At 43.5% G+C, this 23031-nt stretch overlaps 1 protein-coding gene across 3 annotated transcripts in view; it reads right to left on the bottom strand.

Moving 5' to 3' along the window:
• rps6kal (ribosomal protein S6 kinase a, like) overlaps window positions 1-23031 on the bottom strand; it is a 148733-nt gene that overhangs the window by 58905 nt on the left and 66797 nt on the right. For all 3 annotated transcript variants that reach the window (XM_067996841.1, XM_067996840.1, XM_067996839.1), the window contains exon 3: window positions 5528-5644. In XM_067996841.1, the coding sequence (XP_067852942.1) occupies window positions 5528-5644 (117 nt within the window). The remainder of the gene's footprint in view (window positions 1-5527; window positions 5645-23031) is intronic.

Raw genomic sequence — 23031 nt, 5'->3', positions numbered from 1 at the left:
CTTAAATGGGGTTAATGCCTCTACTAACATAGCAGCAAGAGACATTTCTGATTGACGTGTTAAGTGCTCATATCCAAGTATTCCATAGTTTGTTTTCAGGACCATTATTTTTTGCTACTGCAGCTTATCACTGCCCATAAATGCAACCAGTATACTTTTCCTGGCTGAATGTTAATCTATATGATTATTCACAATTGCTTCAATAATTTCATTACACAATTCATTTGTTTACAAAACTGCTACAGTGAACTATTACTTTAAGGTTTGAAACATTCACATGCCATAGAATGTGATCTATAAATTTACCTAACATAGCTAATTGCAGCCTCAAAAAGTGTAATCAAAATTTGCCAACTGCTCATAAATTTTCAATTAAGTGTAACAAAGTAATGCAAATTTAGTCAAAACTTTAGAGCTTAGAAATCAGCCGAGTGGAATGATAATTGTCATTTATACCACAGAAACAAAAACGTTGATTTCAGAAAAATATTTTTAACAAGATTACGGATTTAAGAGCAACAGTACGAACAGCTATTAGTTAAACAAGCTGAATAGCTGAGCCATACAGGCGTGAAAAGTCCTCATTTCAGTCCCCGGCGATGTCAAGTTGGGAGGCAGTAGAGGCACTATAAATGGGATAGGGAAGTCAGTCAAGGTTCCTGCTCTGAATTACTATCCCACAATCCCTGTACATAGGCAGACATCAGGGTCAGGCTTGGTTGTAATGGCCATCATCCTTCCATGGTTGAATAGGCTGCTCAGTATCAAGGCTCGCATATGAATAATGGCCACTTAGGCCAGGTATCAAACTGCAACTGATGCCCATTGAATCTCACCCCAGCAAGGAGTAAACTCCTCAGGTAAGGAGAAGATGGGAGAAAACAGGTGAGGAAAAAGGAAAACTGGGAATGGTTTCAGATTTTCTTTTTTGGTTTGGTCAGTGTAAGTATATTTTGACTCTGGAAATACGGAGACCGTATCTGGAGTACTGCATTCAGTTCTGGCCAATGCACCTCGGGAAGGATATATATTGGCCTTGGGGGTGCAGCGCAGATTCACCAGCATGGTACCGGGTTAAATTATGAGGACAAGTTGCATAGACTAGGCTTGTATTCCCTTGAAGATTAAGTGGGAATCTAATTAGGCTGGCGGCTAACATAAAAGGGAATCTCAAAGTCTTCTACAGACATATAAATAGTAAATGGATAGTAAGAGGAGGGGTGGGGCCGATTTGGGACCAAAAAGGAGATCTACGCATGGAGGCAGAGGGCATGGCTGAGATACTAAATGAGTACTTTGCATCTGTCTTTACCAAAAAAGATGCTGCCAAAGTCACAGTAAAAGAAGAGTTAGTGGATACTGGATGGGCTAAAAATTGATAAACAAATGGCATTAGAAAGGCTGGCTGTACTTTAAGTAGATAAGTCACCCGGTCCAGATGGGATGCATTCTAGGTTGCTGAGGGAAGTAAGGGTGCAAATTGCAGAGGTGCTGGCCATAATCTTCCAATCCTCTTCAGATATGGGGGTGGTGCCAGAGTACTGGAGAATTGCAAATCTTACACCCTTGTTCAAAAAAGGATGTACGGATAAACCCGGCAACTACAGGCCAGTCAGTTTTAACTCAGTGATGGGGAAGCTTTTAGAAACAATAATTCAGGACAAAATAAATAGTCACTTGGACAGGTGTGGATTAATAAAGGAAAGCCAGCACGGATTTGTTAAGGGCAAATAATGTTTAATTAACTTGATTTGAGTTTTTTGATGAGGTAAAAGAGAGGGTTGATGAGGGCAATGGGGTTGATGTTGTATATATGGACTTTCCAAAGGCATTTGATAAAGTGCCACACAATAGGCTTGTCTGTAAAATTGAAGCCCATGGAATAAAAGGGGCAGTGGCAGCATGGATATGAAATTGGCTAAGTGACAGGAAATAGAAAGTAGTGGTGATTGGATGTTTTTCAGACTGGAGGAAGGTATACAGTGGTGTTCCCCAAGGGTCGGTACTGGGGCAAATGATTTTTTTGATATATATTAATGATTTGGACTTGGGTATACAGGGCACAATTTCAAAATTTGCAGATGACACAAAACTTGGAAGTGTAGTTAACAGTGAGGAGGATAGTAATGGATGTCAAGAGGACATAGACAGGCTGGTTGACTGAGCGGACACATGGCAGATGAAATTTAACGCAGAGAAGTGCGAAGTGATACATTTTGGCAGGAAGAATGAGGAGAGGCAATATAAACTAAATGGTACAATTTTAAAGGGGGTGCAGGAACAGAGAGACCTGGGGTATATGTGCACAAATCTTTGAAGTTGGCAGGACAAGTTGAGAAAGCGGTTAAAAAACATATGGGATTCCTGGGCTTTATAAATAGATCAAGACCTTCGATCCAGACCTTCAAAGCATCCTACGCACTCTCATCCCACGTACTCCCCGCGTGGGAGAATTCTACTGCCTCCCAAAGATACACAAAGCCAACACACCCGGACGTCCTATCGTATCAGGCAACGGAACCCTGTGTGAGAACCTCTCTGGATACATCGAGGGCATCCTGAAACCCATCGTACAGGGAACCCCCAGCTTCTGTCGCGACACTACAGACTTCCTACAAAAACTCAGTACCCACGGACCAGTTGAACCAGGAACACTTCTCACCACGATGGACGTCTCGGCACTCTACACCAGTATCCCCCACGATGATGGCATCGCTGCGACAGCATCAATACTCAACACCAACAACAGCCAATCTCCGGACGCCATCCTACAACTCATCCGCTTCATCCTGGATCACAATGTCTTCACCTTCGATAACCAGTTCTTTACCCAAACACACGGAACAGCCATGGGGACCAAATTCGCACCCCAATACGCCAACATTTTCATGCACAAGTTCGAGCAGGACTTCTTCACTGCACAAGACCTCCAACCAACACTATACACCAGATACATCGACGACATTTTCTTTCTATGGACCCACGGCGAAGAATCACTGAAGAGACTACACGATAACATCAACAAGTTCCATCCCACCATCAAGCTCACCATGGACTACTCCTCAGAATCAGTTTCTTTCTTGGACACACGAATCTCCATCAAAGACGGGCACCTCAGCACCTCACTCTACCGCAAGCCCACGGACAACCTCACGATGCTCCACTTTTCCAGCTTCCACCCTAACCACGTCAAAGAGGCCATCCCCTATGGACAGGCCCTGCGAATACACAGGGTCTGCTCAGACGAGGAGGAACGCGATGGACACCTACAGACGCTGAAAGACGCCCTAGTAAGAACGGGATATGACGCTCGACTCATCGATCGACAGTTCCGATGGGCCACAGCAAAAAATCGCATAGACCTCCTCAGGAGACTAACACGGGACGCAACCAACAGAGTACCCTTTGTCGTCCAGTACTTCCCCGGAGCGGAGAAACTACGCCATGTTCTCCGCAGCCTTCAACATGTCATCAATGACGACGAACACCTCGCTATGGCCATCCCCACACCTCCACTACTCGCCTTTAAACAGCCACCCAACCTCAAACAGACAATCGTTCGCAGCAAATTACCTAGCTTTCAAGAGAACAGCGTCCACGACACCACACAACCCTGCCGCGGTAACCTCTGCAAGACATGCCAGATCATCGACACAGATACCACCATCACACGAGAGGACACCACCCACCAGGTGCATGGTTCATACTCCTGTGACTCGGCCAACGTTGTCTACCTCATACGTTGCAGGAAAGGATGCCCCAGAGCATGGTACATTGGCGAGACCATGCAGACACTGCGACAACGGATGAACGGACACCGCGCAACAATCGCCAAACAGGAGGGTTCCCTCCCAGTCGGGGAACACTTCAGCAGTCAAGGACATTCAGCCACCGACCTTCGGGTAAGCGTACTCCAAGGCGGCCTTCGAGACACACGACAACGCAAAATCGTCGAGCAGAAATTGATAGCCAAGTTCCGCACCCATGAGGACGGCCTCAACCGGGATCTTGGGTTCATGTCACGCTACACGTTACCCCACCAGCGAACAAATGTTATCTGTTTTTAATATAACGGGTCAGTTGCTGTCTTTTCTATGTTTCTACCTCTCTATCTCTGTTTTTTTTTGTTTGTTGTTTTTTTTGGTGATTTGTATATTCTGAGACCTGGCAGGTAACACCTGTCTGTCTGCACACTGATTGCCTTGGCAACGGGCAGTTGAAAAAACTGTCTGTTATCACCAAGCATTGTTCTGTGAATTATAAATGCGACTTCATTTCGAGGACTTCATTTCCACATCGTTCACCTGAGGAAGGAGGTAGCCTCCGAAAGCTTGTGAATTTAAAATAAAATTGCTGGACTATAACTTGGTGTTGTAAAATTGTTTACAATTTATAAATAGAGGCAGAGTACAAAAGCAAGGAAGTTATGTTGAACCTTTATAAAACACTTGTTCAGCCATAGCTGGAGCGTTGCATCCAATTCTGGGCACCGTACTTTAGGAAGGATATGAAGGCCTTAGAGAGGGTGCAGAAAAGATTTACTAGAATGATTCCAAGGATGAGGGACTTCAGTTACGTGGATAGACCGGAGAAATTGGGGTTGTTCTCCTTAAAGCAGAGAAGGGTGAGAGGAGAGTTGATAGAAGTATTCAAAATCATGAAGGGTTTAGATAAAGTAAATAAAGAGAAACTGTTCCCACTGGCAAAAGAGTCGAGAACCAGAGGATACAGATTTAAGGTGGTTGGCAAAAGAACCAAAAGCGACATGAGGAAAACCTTTTTTACGCAGTGAGTAGTTATGATCTGGAATGCGCTGCCTGAAAGGGTGGCGTGGGGAAAGCAGATTCAACTGTGGCTTTCAAAAAGGAATCTGATAAATACCTGGAGGGAAAAATTTGCAGGGTTATGGGGAAAGAGCGGTGGAATGGGACTAACTCGATTGCTCTTACAAAGAGCCGGCACAGGCTCGATGGGCCAAATGGTCTCCTTCTGAACTGTAACCATTCTATGATTCTATGATTGAGGTGCTTAAGATAATTAAAGGATTTGATAGGGTAGATGGATAGAGAGAAACTATTTCCTCTTGTGGGGGGAGTCCAGAAAAAGAGGGCATTACCTTAAAACTAGAGCTAGACCGTTCAGGGGTGATGTCAGGAAGCACTTCTTCATCCAAAGGGTAGTGAAATCTGGAACTCTCTCCTTCAATAAGCTGTTGCGGCTGGGGGTCAATTGAAAATTTCAAAACGGAGATTGATAGATTTTTGTTCGGTAAGGGTATTAAGGGTTACGGAACCAAGGCGAATAAATGAAGTTAAGATACAGATCAGCCATGATCTAATTGAACGGCGGAACAGGCTCGAGGGCTGAACGGGCTATTCCTGTTCCTTCCTAAAAAAAATTGCGCATGTAAATTGTGAAAATGGATCAGCAGATAGACAAATTAATTTAAATTCCTATTTGTTTAACAAAGACTAGTGAAATTTCTTTTACCAACCTGCTGTAACCAAAAACTCCAAAAAACACTGACCTTTCCAAAAGATCCCTGACCAAGGACCTTCAACAATTCAAACTGCGTGGGATCAGCCTTCTCACAGCCTTCTTTCACGTGATGTGTGATTGCAATCTCCTTGAATTTTCCTTCATCCTGAAGATACAAAGTTTAGAAAACATGAGTATGTAATTAAACATCCAAAGAGACAACCAAGTACTGTATTTCAACAAAAAGAATCCCACAGCTATCAGGTAGAACAGGCTGACTGTTATTAATTTTCCTTTCGTATAAAGAATGGTCAGAAAGGTTAAAAACATTTTTACAAAGACACCGTGGAACTAACAGACACACAGAAAAAGGAAGTTCAGAAGAACCCAAAAATAAGCATCCTACTCTATTTAAAGCTCTGTTTGGATAAAATTGGCCTCAGCATTCTTAGGTTAGAGAAGGAAAGAAAAATCACCCGGCATTACTGCTCTTGATCACAATCCTCAGAACCCCCATGATGGAAAGTGTGCATCTAACATTGGATGAAGACACGATCAGGTTCCATTCAGGACTATTCTGATGCCCTCAATGTTCAAATAAAATCAACATTCACTGCCACATTCACTGCCTAGGCTGACACATGAGGAACGGTCAGTTAGGATGAGCTACTGGTGCCCAGCAAGGGAGAAAGCGGGATAAATTGGACAGGGGGGTAAACCTGCTCCCACTGCTTTGTAAAGGTGCCAGCCTTTACCCAACACTCTAGCACAGAGGTGTCCGTGTGGTCCCTGAATCCAGCCCTCAAACCTTAGGCAACTTAATCTTGTCTGTTTGAGTAAAGATCAAATGCTAATGGGATGCAGGCAACAGTATCACATGCATACGGCAGCAAAGTTGTTGTAAAACTGTTGTAACATGGTAGCTGATCGCCCACGGCACTGCTTATAGCAAATCAGAGGAAACACCTTTAAAGGACAGGGCTATAATACGGCAGGGGGACTGTGATATACTCGAACATATTAACATCGAGCGGGAGGAGGTATTGGCGGTTTTAGCAGGCCTAAAAATGGATAAATCCCCAGGCCCGGACGAAATGTATCCCAGGCTACTGTGTGAGGCAAAGGAGGAGATTGTGGGGGCTCTAACACATATATTCAGAACCTCTCTGGCCACAGGGGATGTGCCAGAGGACTGGAGAACCGCTAATGTAGTACCATTATTCAAGAAGGGGAGTAGGGAAAAACCGGGGAACTACAGGCCAGTGAGCCTAACATCAGTGGTAGGAAAATTATTGGAAAAAATTCTGAAGGACAAAATTAGTCTCCACTTGGAGAAGCAAGGATTAATCAGGGATAGTCAACATGGCTTTGTCAAGGGAAGATCATGTCTGACTAATTTGATTGAATTTTTTGAGGGGGTGACTAGGCGTGTGGATGAGGGTAACGCAGTGGATGTAGTTTACATGGATTTCAGTAAGGCCTTCGATAAAGTCCCCCACGGGAGACTGGTCAAGAAGGTACGAGCCCATGGAATCCAGGGTGCCTTGGCACTTTGGATACAAAACTGGCTTAGTGGCAGAAGGCAGAGGGTGATGGTCGAAGGTTGTTTTTGTGACTGGAAGCCTGTGGCCAGTGGGGTACCACAGGGATCGGTGCTGGGTCCCTTGCTGTTTGTGGTCTACATTAATGACTTGGATATGAATGTAAAAGGTATGATCAGTAAGTTCGCCGATGATACAAAAATTGGTAGGGTGGTAAATAGCGAGGAGGATAGCCTCAGTCTGCAGGACGATATAGATGGGTTGGTCAGATGGGCGGAACAGTGGCAAATGGAATTTAACCCGGAAAAGTGCGAGGTGATGCACTTTGGAGGGACTAACAAGGCAAGGGAATACACAATGAATGGGAGGACCCTAGGCAAGACAGAGAGTCAGAGGGATCTTGGTGTGCAAGTTCACAGATCCCTGAAGGCAGCGGAACAGGTAGATAAGGTGGTAAAGAAGGCATATGGGATACTTGCCTTTATTAGCCGAGGCATAGAATATAAGAGCAAGGAGGTTATGATGGAGCTGTATAAAACACTGGTTAGGCCACAGCTGGAGTACTGTGTGCAGTTCTGGTCGCCACACTACAGGAAGGATGTGATCGCTTTGGAGAGGGTGCAGAGGAGATTCACCAGGATGTTACCAGGGCTGGAGCGCTTCAGCTATGAAGAGAGACTGGGAAGATTGGGTTTGTTTTCCTTGGAGCAGAGGAGGCTGAGGGGGGACATGATTGAGGTGTACAAAATTATGAGGGGCACAGATAGGATGGATACTAAGGAGCTTTTTCCCTTCGTTGAGGGTTCTATAACAAGGGGACACAGATTCAAGGTAAAAGGCGGGAGGTTTAGAGGGGATTTGAGAAAGAACTTTTTCACCCAGAGGGTGGTTGGAGTCTGGAACTCACTGCCTGAAAGGGTTGTGGAGGCAGGAACCCTCACAACATTCAAGAAGCATTTGGATGAGCACTTGAAATGCCATAGCATACAAGGCTACGGACCAAATGCTGGAATATGGGATTAGAGTAGACAGGGCTTGATGGCCGGCGCGGACACGATGGGCCGAAGGGCCTCTATCCGTGCTGTATAACTCTATGACTCTATGACCATATAATGCAGAGTGTATTATTCTGCTGCTGAGGTTGAACCCTTTTTCAGTAGGATCCATCTTAAATTTAAACCTCACCCAACATAGAAGTGAGCAAAGGAAGTCAACCAGAAACAGGAACAACAAAATGAACAATAGTTCAAAAGGATAATGAAATAGTAGGAAATGTTTTACATACAAATTAGCCACTTGGACTAATGCACTAAACTGCTCTAGTGCTATGTAATTATAATCAACTTAACATGTACACAAAATAAATGTTAGAATACACACCTGTTATATATTAGTGAGTGTATGTAAAAGGTTCTGCGAACTAGCTGATATTTATTTCAATTTGTCCTGTATTTTACTAAAAGTGCACCATACAGTAACTTTCCTGTCCTTTTCAAAATACAAGATCTGTATTCCAGAGAATATGAATGCAGAATCATTCAAATAGAAACAAATTTGCATACCACATCAACACAAACAAAATTCTGTTACATAATGGTGTACACTGTACACGAAATGCATAATGAATTAAAAGGAACTGGGAGTTGATCCAGAAAAGAAGGGTTCATGACTAAAATGTGAAAATAAAGGCACACCGTTCTGTTAAATATGCCAAAACACCCACATTACAGCCCACTGCAAGCTTGAAGCACGCATGCACAGTTATTAACAGAGCATTTCAGTCATTAGGGTCCATAATGCAAAAATGTATTTTAGGGATATTTTTCTGATAGCAGCAAATCATAATTTACAATCGGTTTTCTGAACTAATGCACAGATGATGTACCGTACTTACATAGAATTACACTGAATTTTACAACAGAGAAACAGGCCATCCTGCCCAACAGGTCTATGCCGGTGTTTATGCTCCACACGAACCTCCTCCCACCTTACTTCATCTCAACCTTTCAACATATCCTTCTACTCCTTTCTCACTCATGAACTTATCTAGCTTCCCCTTAAATGCATTTTCCATTTGTAACCAAGGAAAAATGCATCACATCCCATTCAGTGAGCAAATGGAGTTGGTAGCTTGAGATGAGTTGTGACAATTCCATTCTTAAGGAATTGACATGTACCAAACAATGTCACTAAATTTATGACAATGAAAAAAGAGCCTTAATAATTTATGCCACTAAGATGCAAAAATCAGTAACATCACTGCAAGTATAAACTGGAAATAAGGAGCTTCAAAATATCAAATAGAGCTGTACTTTAGCCTAACCACGATGTTTAATATAGTTCCACATAAATTATTAATTCAGCTATTCACACCATCAGCAAAATCCTAAACGGGAATGCCTTGAGCCACTTTTATACTGACTCTCGTTAGGATTCTCGGAAACTGGCGTCTGTGAGCCAGCTCCCAGTGCTTACACTACCAAATCTGGCTCCCACCGAGTCGGCTCACAACGAGTATGCCGTTGGAATAAGTTCTTAGCAGTCTGAACACCAGGAACTGGCTCATAGAAGCCAGTCTCCCAGAATCCAAACTAAAACAGCATCAGTATAAAAGTGGCTATAATTAGAAGATGGGAATTAAAATTATACCAGTTCTTGGGTAAAGCATGATTTGCTCTGTTAATTTAATCAACGTGGTGCACTGACTGGGGCTGAAGATAACAGAAGATATTTGGGTGGAATTTTAATCATTGTTTAACTTTTGTCCACCTTTCCTAAATTAGAAGGACTACACACTTTAGTCTTGTCCTGAGTAAAGCTTTTTCAACAAAAAGAATATTAGCATTTTCCAATACAGCAAACTCATTTTTTCAGCAACTTTATACATCTTTTATCTAAAATATAATTTATTATGGAACTGCACTAAATAGATGGACAAGTGCAGTCAAGGTATTTGAAGGCCTGGCTCTAATATGGCAATCCCGTTAATGTTTTTTTTAAAATGAACAGGTCGATAAAATATTTTGGAACTACTGTAAATTTGAAATAAACAATATTCCTGGACAGTGTACACATAAAATAACCAAAGTTTTCATATTTTAATGATGCACATGACTCCTTTAAAGGATAATATAACTTGAACTGGCAACACTTGATTCAAATATTACATTCCCAAATACTCTGAGTAATAGGTTTGGAAACAAAATTATTTGCCTAAAGCACAACAGATGTTAAAATTGTAACACAGGGCCCAATATTAGGAGGGAGGCAGGTTGGCAGCGGGGAGTCGACTTGGCATGTGGGTAACCCACCCAGAGAAATCGGTGGGTTCCCCACGCGATCGTAAGTAAATTGAAGCCACTTACCTTGGCTTCCGCGCTAGAAAGCTGCGCAGTGAGCGGACTGCGCACCCGCATCATAGGCTGTCATCTGGAGCAGCCCTATTTAAAGGGGCAGTCCTCCACTGACTGATGCTGCAGAAAATAAGCAAAATTACAGCATGGAGCAACCCAGGGGGAAGGCTGCTCCCAGGTTTAATGATGCCTCACTCCAGGTCTTACTGGATGGGGTGGAGGAGGAGGAGGGGGGAGATCTTCCACCCTGCGGAGGAAGTGGCCTGCCTCTGCTACCACGAAGGCCTGGCTCGAGGTGGCAGAGGAGGTCACCAGCACCAACATACAGTGCAGGAGGCGCTTCAATGACCTAACCAGGTCAGCTGAAGTGAGAACTCTTACTCATTCCCCTACACTCCGTCTGTCACATCACCGTCCCCACCCCACATCTCCTTCTGCACTGCCAACACTACTCTATCACATCACTCCTCCCACCCACTGAACCCTCATCCTCATCTTACCTGCACCTCCTCACTTCCCCAGTATTCATCCCACCACGACCACTCAACCCAATCCTCATACAATCTCATGGCTCTGTCTCATACGCACCCTCTCATGCATCTCTTTCACGGTCAGCCTGCCACTACCTGTGCTGCAGCCACAGGGCATGCATCACGTATGTGTAGTAGGAAGCGTAAGGCAAACGTGTCATGAGCATGAAGAGGATACACAAGGGTGTTTGAGGGTTTGTCATAGTTTTTGCTTAGATTTGATTTCTGATCAACTCACATTATATATTACATTGTCACCACTACTGCCACGTCTTGGTCATTCTTGACTGGCTTGTGCAATAAGTCCCTTTCATGAGGTTCTCCATGAACAGCCACACTTGATACCACCCATTGGGTCACTCTACAGTGGGTGTACGTGTAGTTGCACGACTATTTTATGCAGGTGCCTGTTGCGCAGCACTGTGTTGTGTAGCTCCACGTGGCGGAGGTGGACCGCGTGCCTGGCGAAGCTGGTGATGTTGCTCGTCCTCCAATGGAGTGATGAATGCAGCTATGGAAACCGCACCCCCCACCCCCCGCCATTCTGACGGTGAGAGTGTGAGGGGGTCCGCAAAGTAGGTAAATGCATTTGGACAGCAGAGTTTAGGGTATGATGTAATAATTTTGAGTGTGGAGACAACGGTGTGGCAGGCAAAACTTTGTCTGAGGTGACAAGAGTGCCCTGCTGCAATGAATGAGGTATTTCCCCCAACTGTGAAAGAATCCTCTGCATCTCCCAATGGCTGCTGACTGAAACAACAGGGAGTGTTTCCCACAGCATGGGAAACACGCTGAGGAGAGTCCAAAATCACATCCCTGCTAAAATCTCTTCCCAATGAAGTCTGTCAACGACCTCAAGTACCTCCCTAACTATCTAAATTGTCATCCCGCCGGCTTTAATTGACGGTGGGAGTCCCGCATGCGGGGGCTGCGCGCGCACCGATTCGAGTCATTGGGGAGCCCGTAAGTGGGTGGGTTGGAGCCGGGCTCCCGACCCGCTCCGGGATTCCCCAATTTTAGGAAACCCCCCCCCCCCCGCCACGAACGCACCCCTGCTTGGCCATCCTAAAATTGACCCAACAGTCTTATTTGGACTTTGGGTGTAACTGGAACAAATCAGGTAAAGCTCTCTGATCAGGCTTTTACCCTAGTACTATCCATCTGGCAAGCATCAAACTTGACAGGAGTGTAGGAAATTGAAAATGACCCCTTCACAAATGTACACTATGTGCCAAGTTTGATGAAAATGCAGAGTTCTGAAATTATCCTGCCTACAGGCAGCAAACACTTCATGACAATATTGGTGCAAAATTGAAACATGATCACTTGTTCTTTCACAATAATTCATAAATCATGTGAAATTCATGTGAAGAAAGGAAAAAGAAAAGTAAAGGGCTTGCATTTATATAGCACCTTTCACAACCTTAGGACAAAGTTCTCTACGACCAATTAAGTATTTTTGAAGTGTTGTGACTGTTGTAATGTAGGGAAACAGAACAGCCAATTTCCACACAGCAAGGTCCCACAAACAGCAATCAGATAAATGACCATATCTGTTTTTATTGATGTTGATTGAGAGATAAATGTCGGCCAGGACACCGGGGAGAACTCCCCTGCTCTTCTTCAACTTGTGCCATGGGATCTCTTACGGTCCCCGAGGGGGCAGGTGGGGCCTCAGTTTCACGTCTCAGCCAAAAGACGGCACCTCAGACAGTGCAGCACTCCTTCAGTACTGCACTGGAGTGTCAGCCTAGATTATGTGCTCAAGTACCTGGAGTGGAGCTTGAATCCACAACCTTCTGATTCAGAGGCGATTGCTACCACTGAGCCACAGCAAAGAACAAAGGAACCATGTTATTCAGAAATCTGGTCTGCCACAGGAAAGTTTTAGTGAGACATTTGGAATATGATAGATGCATGCTAGAAACAGACTTTTTAATATGTTACATATTTCTTTTTCCCTGTGATTTTTGTTTCACTAAACATTGTCTGACCCCAGCAAAGCTCATAAGTTGACATATTAAAATTCATAACAGTAGAAAGCCACAGGAAATGTGTCACAGCAATGGGTATGTTCTAGAGGCTTTTTAATAAGTGACTCTGCATTGTACCCATACACCATCCAAATTACGTTGTACAACTATCACTTTGTGCAGAAAATATTGTAACAAACTTGCATTTATATGCCTCTCTGCAGCAAATTTTTTTTTTAAGTGCAATCAACTTGCAAAGAGCAGGGTCCTACAAATAGTAAATGAGATAAGTAATGACTTAATCTGTTTTTGGTATTGGTTGGAAGACACCAGGAAAACTCCCTGCTCTTCAAATGATATTAACAGCAACACCCTGTGTTTAAATAGCGCATTTAATGTAGAAAAACGTCCCACTTCGCTTCACAGAGGCATAGTCAGACAAATATCGACGCTGAGCCAAAGGAGACATTCAATGGGTTAACTATGGAAAAGAGAGAAAAAATGACCCCAGGCAAATTCCTCATCAATGGTAAAGTAGGTACAAATTCCCCCATAAACCTGCAAATGCAGAAGAAATAAAAGTAATTGCCTGCAATGGTATCCTAAATACACTTGCATTTAACAGTACTGGTTGGCAAGGATAATCGAAAGCACTATTATACCGTATCTTGCTTTTGCAGTGAACTCCACTTTAGATCAACAAATTTACACTTGTGCCCAAATATACAGAGTGCTTTAAAGGGCTTTTTTGTATGAATTGAGGTAAAGGATGTTAATGTTGGGGAATTGAACATTTTGCATTGCCACCAGCAAGCACTCCTTGGTGACCATGCTATGGGTGCACACCCACTAGGATTGAAACTTCCTGAACTCATTTCATGTAAATACTTGAAGGGAAAAAAATTGCAGGGCTACGGGGAAAGAGCAGGGGAATGGGATTAACTGGATTGCTCTTTCAAAGAACCAGCAAGGTTCGATGGGCCAAATGGCCTCCTTCTGTGCTGTGACCATTCTATGTAGAGAAGAACTGAGAGAAGATTTTCAATCCAATCAGTATGACCTGGATTTGAAATCAGGTATCAGAGGTGAAAGGCCATTTTCTAACTAACTGAAGCACAAACAAGTATTGTGCAAAGCTACTCTTACAAAAAGATGTTTCTCAATTGCTGGCAATATGATTTAAGACACATGCCAAAGTTAATTCACGTTAGTGATCATTTAATAACTACTGAATCGAGAGGAGCGCTTCATTATTAGGAAACTTCAAGCTTCCCAGAGCTAAAACCTGGAAACTACACAATACCAGCTACTATTTTGTGCGTACATTAATGCATGTAAGCACCTGCTGCAATATCCAGGGTTTCTAATTTCAAAAACCTACGCAAACCTGGAGGCTGTACATATTCTAATTGTTTCCCACCATCCTTTCACCCTTGAGTAAGGATACCATCATGGGCCTGGCTATCAGTGCATCACGCACAACACTGTTCCCAGCTGAAGGTGAAACAACGCCATTTTAAAAAGCAGAAATATGGCTTTTGTCTTCATTGGAGGAGCAGTTTTATTCAGATTTTTGAAGGTAGCAACACAATACTGTTGTGTAAACTTTAGCAGAGATTTGAGTGTACACCACTTCTTTGATAAACTCAAATCAATGGATTTATCGTTCACTGAGCCAACCAATCCCAAATTCCCGCACCTACACTACTTGCATTCATGCATTATTAATTCCATTGAGAGCAATTTACTTAACTAAGTACAGCAGTGACAGTCCAGTAGCACAAGCTGAAGAGTGCTCACTGCTCAGCTTGACATTCGTGGGGAGTCATAGCCATGTCTTTCAAATTCATCTGTCACAGCTGGGGTCAGCAGTGCCAGGCCTCAGCCAGGACACGTAGTTAAGCATCATCCAGAAGCAGAGCACTTCATGAAAAGTCAACATGGCTCACTCACCCCACTGCTAATTATAGCACGGCATTTAGCAAGACGACTGGAGAAATTCTCATTTTGACCTTATCGCTCTTGAGTAGTGTCAATTACCAAAGTTGATGAAGATACAATAAATCTAGTTGTAAAAGTGTAATTTTTTACTGGCTTTTTGTATAAATATTTTAGACCGAACCTCAAAGCTGATGAAAAAAGTAGCCTGTAAAATTTGGTGAAAATCTAATAAAAATACTGCAACGGCACATCATTACGAAAAGGACAGATTGTGACGAAAAAGGGTGTCCTTTTTCAAAATAGGTTAACATGCACCAATAGACGGTCAGTACCGTAACAAATTCTCTATTTTTTAAACTGTGAACAAGCAACTTCCACAATGGCTCAGTTAGTAAACGTGTGCAGCAGAGCCTCACAGGAAGGTCCTAGATTCGATCCACAGTCTATACTGCGCTAGCTGATCTCAGCTACGTTGCATATTGGCTACAGCACCTTGTTTTAGGGAGGGGGGGAAAATTACCACCTGTTGCTGCTATTGAGTGATTCCTGCTGGAAAGTCCATGTGAAAGGTTATCAGATGAGGTCAGGATCAGGGTTGAATGTGACACACCTTCCCCTCCCCCACCAAGTCCAGGGTCAAACAGCCTGCTTACTGTGTCATAATAGTGAACAACAGTCACTTGGGTGAAATAACAGCTAGACACATTTAGCTCTTGACTTCTGCAACTTTAAACATACCCTCCGAGTTTAATCAAAAATAGAACCTCCACTGTATTTTAAAATAAAATAAGATATCCGCATATCATGCAGAAACGCAACAGTGGAACTGTGGAGTATATGTAGTTTACTTAACTGAAGAACTAAAAACTTGAGTGAGTGAGCAAGTCTAAACCACTGCCAACAGAAACTAGATTTTCATGCGTACTGTGGTTACATATAAAAAATCTAACTAAACCTAGGAAATCAGCTGTGGCTACATCCAATCTGCACATAACTGCAGGCACTCAGAGGTCCAAGAATGCTAGATTGTCATAAATAAAGATATTTCACCACAGTTAGGATATCATATCATATCTGGCTGGGCCTTTTAATGTTAGGGTTTAACCTAACTAAATCCAGTAATTATCCACAGAAGAGAATTCAAAAATCAGGCTTAAATCTGATAAAATCCAAAAATACTAACATTGTCTTCAACTCAAACTAAGTGGTAACATAAAAAGAATTCGCCCTTCCCCTCACTGTAAGTGAGCTAGATTACTCATTTTAAATGGCATGCTCCGCCCTGGTGCAAAAGAAAAGGCTCCTGCCCATTGATTTAGTTTATCGTCCATTGTCGTATTGAGCTCACTGTGTTGGTTTAAAATTAATCCAAAGTTTTTGGATTGTAAACATTTATTTATGTCCTGAAAAATCATATTTGCTCGCAGCATTTCAGGAAAATGTGAACCTGAAAAATCAGAAAGCCAAATAGTAACCCATCATTGTTTTGCTCCTCTGGGGCCATTCCAACTTCCTGTTATGATGTTTTTAAACAGACCAATGACAGTCACCAGGAACTTCTGTTCAATTCACAATGCTCCAGAACTGACAGCTTAAAAAACATACAAAGCACAGGGTCCTGTTACACTACATAGTAATTAGATTTCAGTATAAAGAGCACACACTGCTTAAATATCAGTCATAAACCAAACACAAACAACAAACTTTATCACACAACGTAGTTTAAAACAAACCATCATCTTAAGAAATTCTAAATTCCCTACAAGCTTCCTGTTGCTCAAAATGAAATTAAAATCACTGTGATCAAAATCTAGCTACTAAGAGAAGCCACACACGGCATGACAATTTGTGAAATTCAGCAATTTACAAAAACTAGCGTGGTCTTCCTCACAGTAAGTCAGAGGATATGCTGCTTTATGTTGTGTAACAGTGTTACAGCCAATACTTTTTTGTGATTGAAATAAAAGCACAATTTAAATAATCAGGTGGACCGTTAGTGTTTTTTCTGGGTTCACATTAAATGTGATTTCATGGAAACTGTAGCAAGTGGCCCGGATTATTATTAATACATTGGTTTAGCCGTGTAATGAATTCCATCAGACTTCCAAATGTAAACTGCAGTGAACTAAAACATTAAAGGGCAGATAACATCATACTTCTATTAAAATGCCAGAGGAAGGCGGCAGGGATGATGCTCTAAAATCTAGTAGGAGGTATGGGAGGGGGAGTCATTAGCTATTGGGAATAGTAGGAGGGGGGCTTCCAAGATTTGAGAGTAACGAGAGTGGAGTGCTGGGAGCGTGGCAGTGAGTGCTGGGAGCGTGGCAGTGAGTGCTGGGAGCGTGGCAGTGAGTGCTGGGAGCGTGGCAGTGAGTGCTGGGAGCGTGGCAGTGAGTGCTGGGAGCGTGGCAGTGAGTGCTGGGAGCGTGGCAGTGAGTGCTGGGAGCGTGGCAGTGAGTGCTGGGAGCGTGGCAGTGAGTGCTGGGAGCGTGGCAGTGAGTGCTGGGAGCGTGGCAGTGAGTGCTGGGAGCGTGGCAGTGAGTGCTGGGAGCGTGGCAGTGAGTGCTGGGAGCGTGGCAGTGAGTGCTGGGAGCGTGGCAGTGAGTGCTGGGAGCGTGGCAGTGAGTGCTGGGAGCGTGGCAGTGAGTGCTGGGAGCGTGGCAGTGAGTGCTGGGAGCGTGGCAGTGAGTGCTGGGAGCGTGGCAGTGAGTGCTGGGAGCGTGGCAGTGAGTGCTGGGAGCGTGGCAGTGAGTGCTGGGAGCGTGGCAGTGAGTGCTGGGAGCGTGGCAGTGAGTGCTGGGAGCGTGGCAGTGAGTGCTGGGAGCGTGGCAGTGAGTGCTGGGAGCGTGGCAGTGAGTGCTGGGAGCGTGGCAGTGAGTGCTGGGAGCGTGGCAGTGAGTGCTGGGAGCGTGGCAGTGAGTGCTGGGAGCGTGGCAGTGAGTGCTGGGAGCGTGGCAGTGAGTGCTGGGAGCGTGGCAGTGAGTGCTGGGAGCGTGGCAGTGAGTGCTGGGAGCGTGGCAGTGAGTGCTGGGAGCGTGGCAGTGAGTGCTGGGAGCGTGGCAGTGAGTGCTGGGAGCGTGGCAGTGAGTGCTGGGAGCGTGGCAGTGAATGCTGGGAGCGTGGCAGTGAATGCTGGGAGCGTGGCAGTGAGTGCTGGGAGCGTGGCAGTGAATGCTGGGAGCGTGGCAGTGAATGCTGGGAGCGTGGCAGTGAATGCTGGGAGCGTGGCAGTGAATGCTGGGAGCGTGGCAGTGAATGCTGGGAGCGTGGTCTTGCGGTAGAGAAACACTAGGGTGGTAGTGGCAGGATGTAGGGACCATTGGCGAAGGAGAGTGATGGATGTGGGAAGTATTGGGAGGTCATTCTGGTGGAACAGTGAGAGAGGGTTGCATGCCACTGAGAACAGAAGTACATAAGTTTTATGTATGACAGAAGTGGTGTGATGGAAATCAGGTTGGCAGGAAAATATTACAGGAACATAGGAACAGGAGCAGGCCATTTAGCCCCTCAAGCATGTTTCGCCATTCAATGAGATCATGGCTGATCTGTGTCCTAACTCCATATACCTGCCTTAGCTCCATATCCCTTAGATTTTTGTTCACCGAAAGTGTTATCAATCCCAGACTTAAAATTAACAATTGAACTAGCATCAACTGCCGTTTGTGGAAGAGAGCTCCAAACTTCTACCACCCTTTGCATGTAGAAGTGTTTCCTAACTTCACTCTTGAAAGTGCAGAGAAGGTTAAGGGGAGATTTGATAGAGGTGTTCAAAATCGTGAAGGGTTTTGATAGAGTAAATAAGGAGAAACTGTTTCCAGCGGCAGAAAGGTCAGTAACCAGACAGCACAGATTTAAGGTAATTGGCAAAAAAAGAGGCGACATGAGGAACCATTTTTTTTTACGCAGCGAGTTATGATTTGGAATGCACGGCCTGAAAGGGTGGTGGAAGCAGATTCGTAATAACTTTCAAAAACGAATTGGATAAATACTAGAAGTGGAAACATTTGCAGGGCTTTGCGGAAAGAGCAGGGGAGTCGGACTAATTGGATAGCTCTTTCAAAGAGCCGGCACAGGCACGATGGGCCAAACGACGACCTTCTGTGCTGTATCATTCTATGATTCCACGATGTAGGGTGTGATACCAGAAGTGCATGCATATGCAAGTGTTAAGTGAGGAAATGCTCGTTTATCATCTTTAGATTGTTGTCATGGTAATGATAAAAACATAATGTGAAATACAATTCAGTATCAACAAATCACTCATTTTAATCCCAAAACATAAATACTAGTGTCATTCTCAAACCCATCTGTACACAAAATTTAGTAATATGCAAGTCATCCCTATTATAGAACTCTTTTAAGTTACGGTCAATGTTAAACAGCAAATCTGAAGCTACTTGGATGGAGGCAAACAAAATTGTTGACAAAATACATAGTCAGTTCACATGCACTAATAGTGTACTCTGTGCTTCCCACCACTCCCACGAGATCAAGACTCCCATCAACAGTAGCCACAGGGAGAGATCACAGCTGAGTCAAGGTATACAGTATGGCAGACTGGCCAGGTGAGGGGGGCAAGTAAACAAGCAAAAATGAATTGAGGACATGCATGATTCTTGCAACACTGTTGTTAGTCTCAACTTGGTTGCTGCAGCGACACATCAAAAAGCGACTCGAGTCACCCAGGCTAAGGCAAAGCATCTTCAATTTGGAACAAAGTATACTGAAATATTCTAAACAAGAAATACAAACAAATGTTATTAGTCTAAACATTTAGGAACACAGAGTAGGCCACTTAGCTCTTCAAGCCTGTCCGCCATTCAATTAGATCATGGCTGATTTGTAGCTCAACTCCATTTACCCACCTTTCTTCCATATCCCTTAATACCCTTAGCCAACAAAAATATGTCAATCTCAGTTTTGACATTTTAAATTGACCTAGCCCCAACAACTTTTTTTTAGGGGGAAAGAGAGCTCCAGATTTCCACTATCCTTTGTGTGAAGTTCTTCCTGACATCACCCCAGAACTACATAGCTCCAATTTTAAAGGTTATCCCCCCCTAGTTCGAGACTTCTCTCAACCTGCCCTATCAAATCCTTTAATCATCTTAAACACCTCAATTAGATCATCCCTTAAACATCCATACTCAAGGGAATACAAGCCCAGTCAAGGCAACCTGTCCTCATAATTTAATCCTTTTAACCGCAGTATCAATCTGCGCTGCACCCCCTCCCAGGCCAATATATCCTTCCTGAGGTGCGGTGCCCAGAACGGAACGCAGATGCGGTCAAACCAGAGCTTTACACAACAGTAGCATAACTTCCACCTATTTGTATTCCAGCTCCCTTGAGATAAAGACTAACATTCCATTAGCCTTTTTATTTTTTGTACCTGTCCACTAGTTTTTATATATTTCTGTACTTGGACCCCAAAATCTCTCTGCTCTTCCACAGTTCCTAGCTTCTCACCATTTGGAAAATACTCTGATCTATCTTTCTTTGATCCAAAGTGGATGACCTCACACTTTCCCACAATGAACTCCATCTGCCACAGTTTTGCCCAGTCACTTAATCTATCAATGTCCCTTTGCAACTTTCTGCTATCAACTACACCACTTACTGTGCCACCTAACTCAGTGTCATCAGCAAACTTGGATATATGGTTTACTATTCCCTTCATCCAAGTCATTGATAATTATAGTGAAAAGCTGAAGCCCCAGTACAGATCCCTGTGAGACACCGCTAGTCGTACCCTACCACCATTGATTCAGTGCCTCTCATTAGATTTGCATGTAACAAATCAGGAAAATATTAGTTCCACATTCAATCTAGCCAATTTTGACAGCATTTAAGCTGAGCACCATGTGAAAAGAAGACAGATTAATCTTTGTGGCATAACCCTTTGTTAGAAATGGCTTACCTTTCATTTTGCAGTTTCAACAAAGGGTATACACCCAAATGTTAACCAACCTTTTCTCTTTACAGGTGATGGCAGACCTGTTGTATATTTCCAGCATTTTCTGGTTTTGATTCAGATTTCTGGTATTTGCAGGGTTTTTTCTCTATCATTTGACTGGATAGCCCTGTGCTTGAAGTGATGATTCACTGGAACATTGCTATCAGAGTTACAGATCAAGTGTACGTGCAAAAGGCTGGAATAGAGTTGAATCAATAGAACTGTCCAGTCCGGAACAGGATTCATTTGAAGCACTACAACTGCTTACAGAAGTTGGATCAATGAAAATATAAACAAGTGGAGCTGCTAAAGAAAGGTGCAAGGGAGAGCATTCTCATACAAGCCAAGTTAACCATGCCACAGAAAAAAAAATCAAATGAGAAAATGTCTGATAATCGAAAGTATTCTTAGCACTTGCACAGCTTTACTGGGATTTCTCATTTACAATGTAACCTGGTAAAATGCAGAGTTACAGTGCATTCACACTACAGGTTTAATGTTGGCGAGAAGCAGTTTCAACTTTGCATTGAGGCTAAACTTGTGGAGCGCAATTCAAATAACAAAGCCTGAACTAACTCCAAAGTGAAACAATCCCCTCCAGAGAGACTCCTTCTGCTTTGCTCCAGTGTCCAGTCATGCCCTGACGCTGGATTCTGGCTGCATTACATCATCACTGCAGCATCTGTGTTTTTTGCAGTGCAATTGCTCCCTTAAAGAGTAAATGTGTGCACTACCTGAAGTTTTACATGCTGACCATCACTTTCAACAAAATAGCATACACAGTCCTTCAACTGATTTGCAGGCTATTTCCACCCAGTTAATTGCGTAAAGCAGTTTCTAAACATAAAATTTGGCTACAAGACCAGCTGAGACATGCTACAATACCTAACTTTCGAATTACTGGCAGCCTAATCTGCGATTTTTGTCAGAAAAAGATTGAATTGTTGAATCTGATTCCAGAAAGCAGCCTTAATTCTATAATAAAAATGGAATTTGACCAATCCAATAGTTAATATACCATTATTACTGATTCAAACAGCCAATTGCTTTGTTTTAAAAATAACTTTCAAAATATCAAAACAGAGAACATTTACAGGGTCAAGTCAAAATCACGACAGAGCAATTTAAACAGTTACAAATTATTTTTGAAAGAAATTTGAAAATTTGAATACAATACAATATAAAGAAGGTTACAGCACGGAAGGAGGCCATTCAGCCATTCGAGTCCACGCCAGCTCCATGCAAGAGCAATCCAGCTAGTCCCACTGCCCCGCCCTATCCCTGTAGCCCTGCACATTTTTTCCTTTCAAGTACTTATCCAGTTCCCTTTTGAAGGCGATGATCGAATCTGCCTCCACCAATCCCTTGGGCAGTGCATTCCAGATCCTAACCACTTGCTGTGTAAAAGTTTTTCCTCATGTCACCTTTGGTTCCTTTGCCAATCACCTTAAACTATGCCCTCTAGTTCTTGACCCTTCCACAAATGGGAACAGTTTCTCTTTATCCACTCTGTCTAGACATTTCATGATTTTGAACACCTCAATCAAATCTCACCTCAACCTTCTCTGTTCCAAGGAGAACAATCCCAGCTTCTCCAGTCTATCCATGTAATTTAACTCCCTTGTCCCTGGAATCATTCTCGTAAATCTCCTCTGCACCCTCTCTAAGGCCTTCACATCCTTTCTAAAGTGCGGTGCCCAGAACTGGACACAATACTCCAGTTGTGGCCGAACCAGTGTTTTATAAAGGTTCATCATGACTTCCTTGCTTTTGTACTCTATGCCTCTATTTATAAAGCCCAGGACCCCGTATGCTTTTTTTAACCGCTTTCTCAACCTGACCTGCCACCTTCAACGATTTATGCACATACATCCCCAGAGCCCTCTGTTCCTCCACTCCTTTTAGAATTGTGCCCCCTATTTATATTGCCTCTCATTTTTCCTACCGAAATGCATCACCTCGAATTTTTCCACGTTAAACTTCATCTGCCACATCCCCACCCGTGCCACCAGCCTGTCTATATCCTCGAAGTCTATCGCTATCCTCCTCACTGTTCACTACCCTTCCAAGTTTTGTGTCAACCGCAAATTTTGAAATTGTGCCCTGTACTCCCAAGTCCAAGTCATTAATATATATCAAGAACGGCAGTGGTCCCAGCACCGACCACTGGGGAACACCACTGCAAACCTCCCTTCAGTCCGAAAACAACCGTTCACCACTACTCTCTGTTTCCTGTCATTTAGCCAATTCTGTATCCAT

This window comes from Heptranchias perlo, chromosome 15, assembly GCF_035084215.1.
Source record: "Heptranchias perlo isolate sHepPer1 chromosome 15, sHepPer1.hap1, whole genome shotgun sequence".
Classification (NCBI taxonomy): Eukaryota; Metazoa; Chordata; class Chondrichthyes; order Hexanchiformes; family Hexanchidae; genus Heptranchias; species Heptranchias perlo.
The sequence above is the reverse complement of the archived record's forward strand: the minus strand, read 5'-3'. Positions and strand labels throughout refer to the sequence as shown.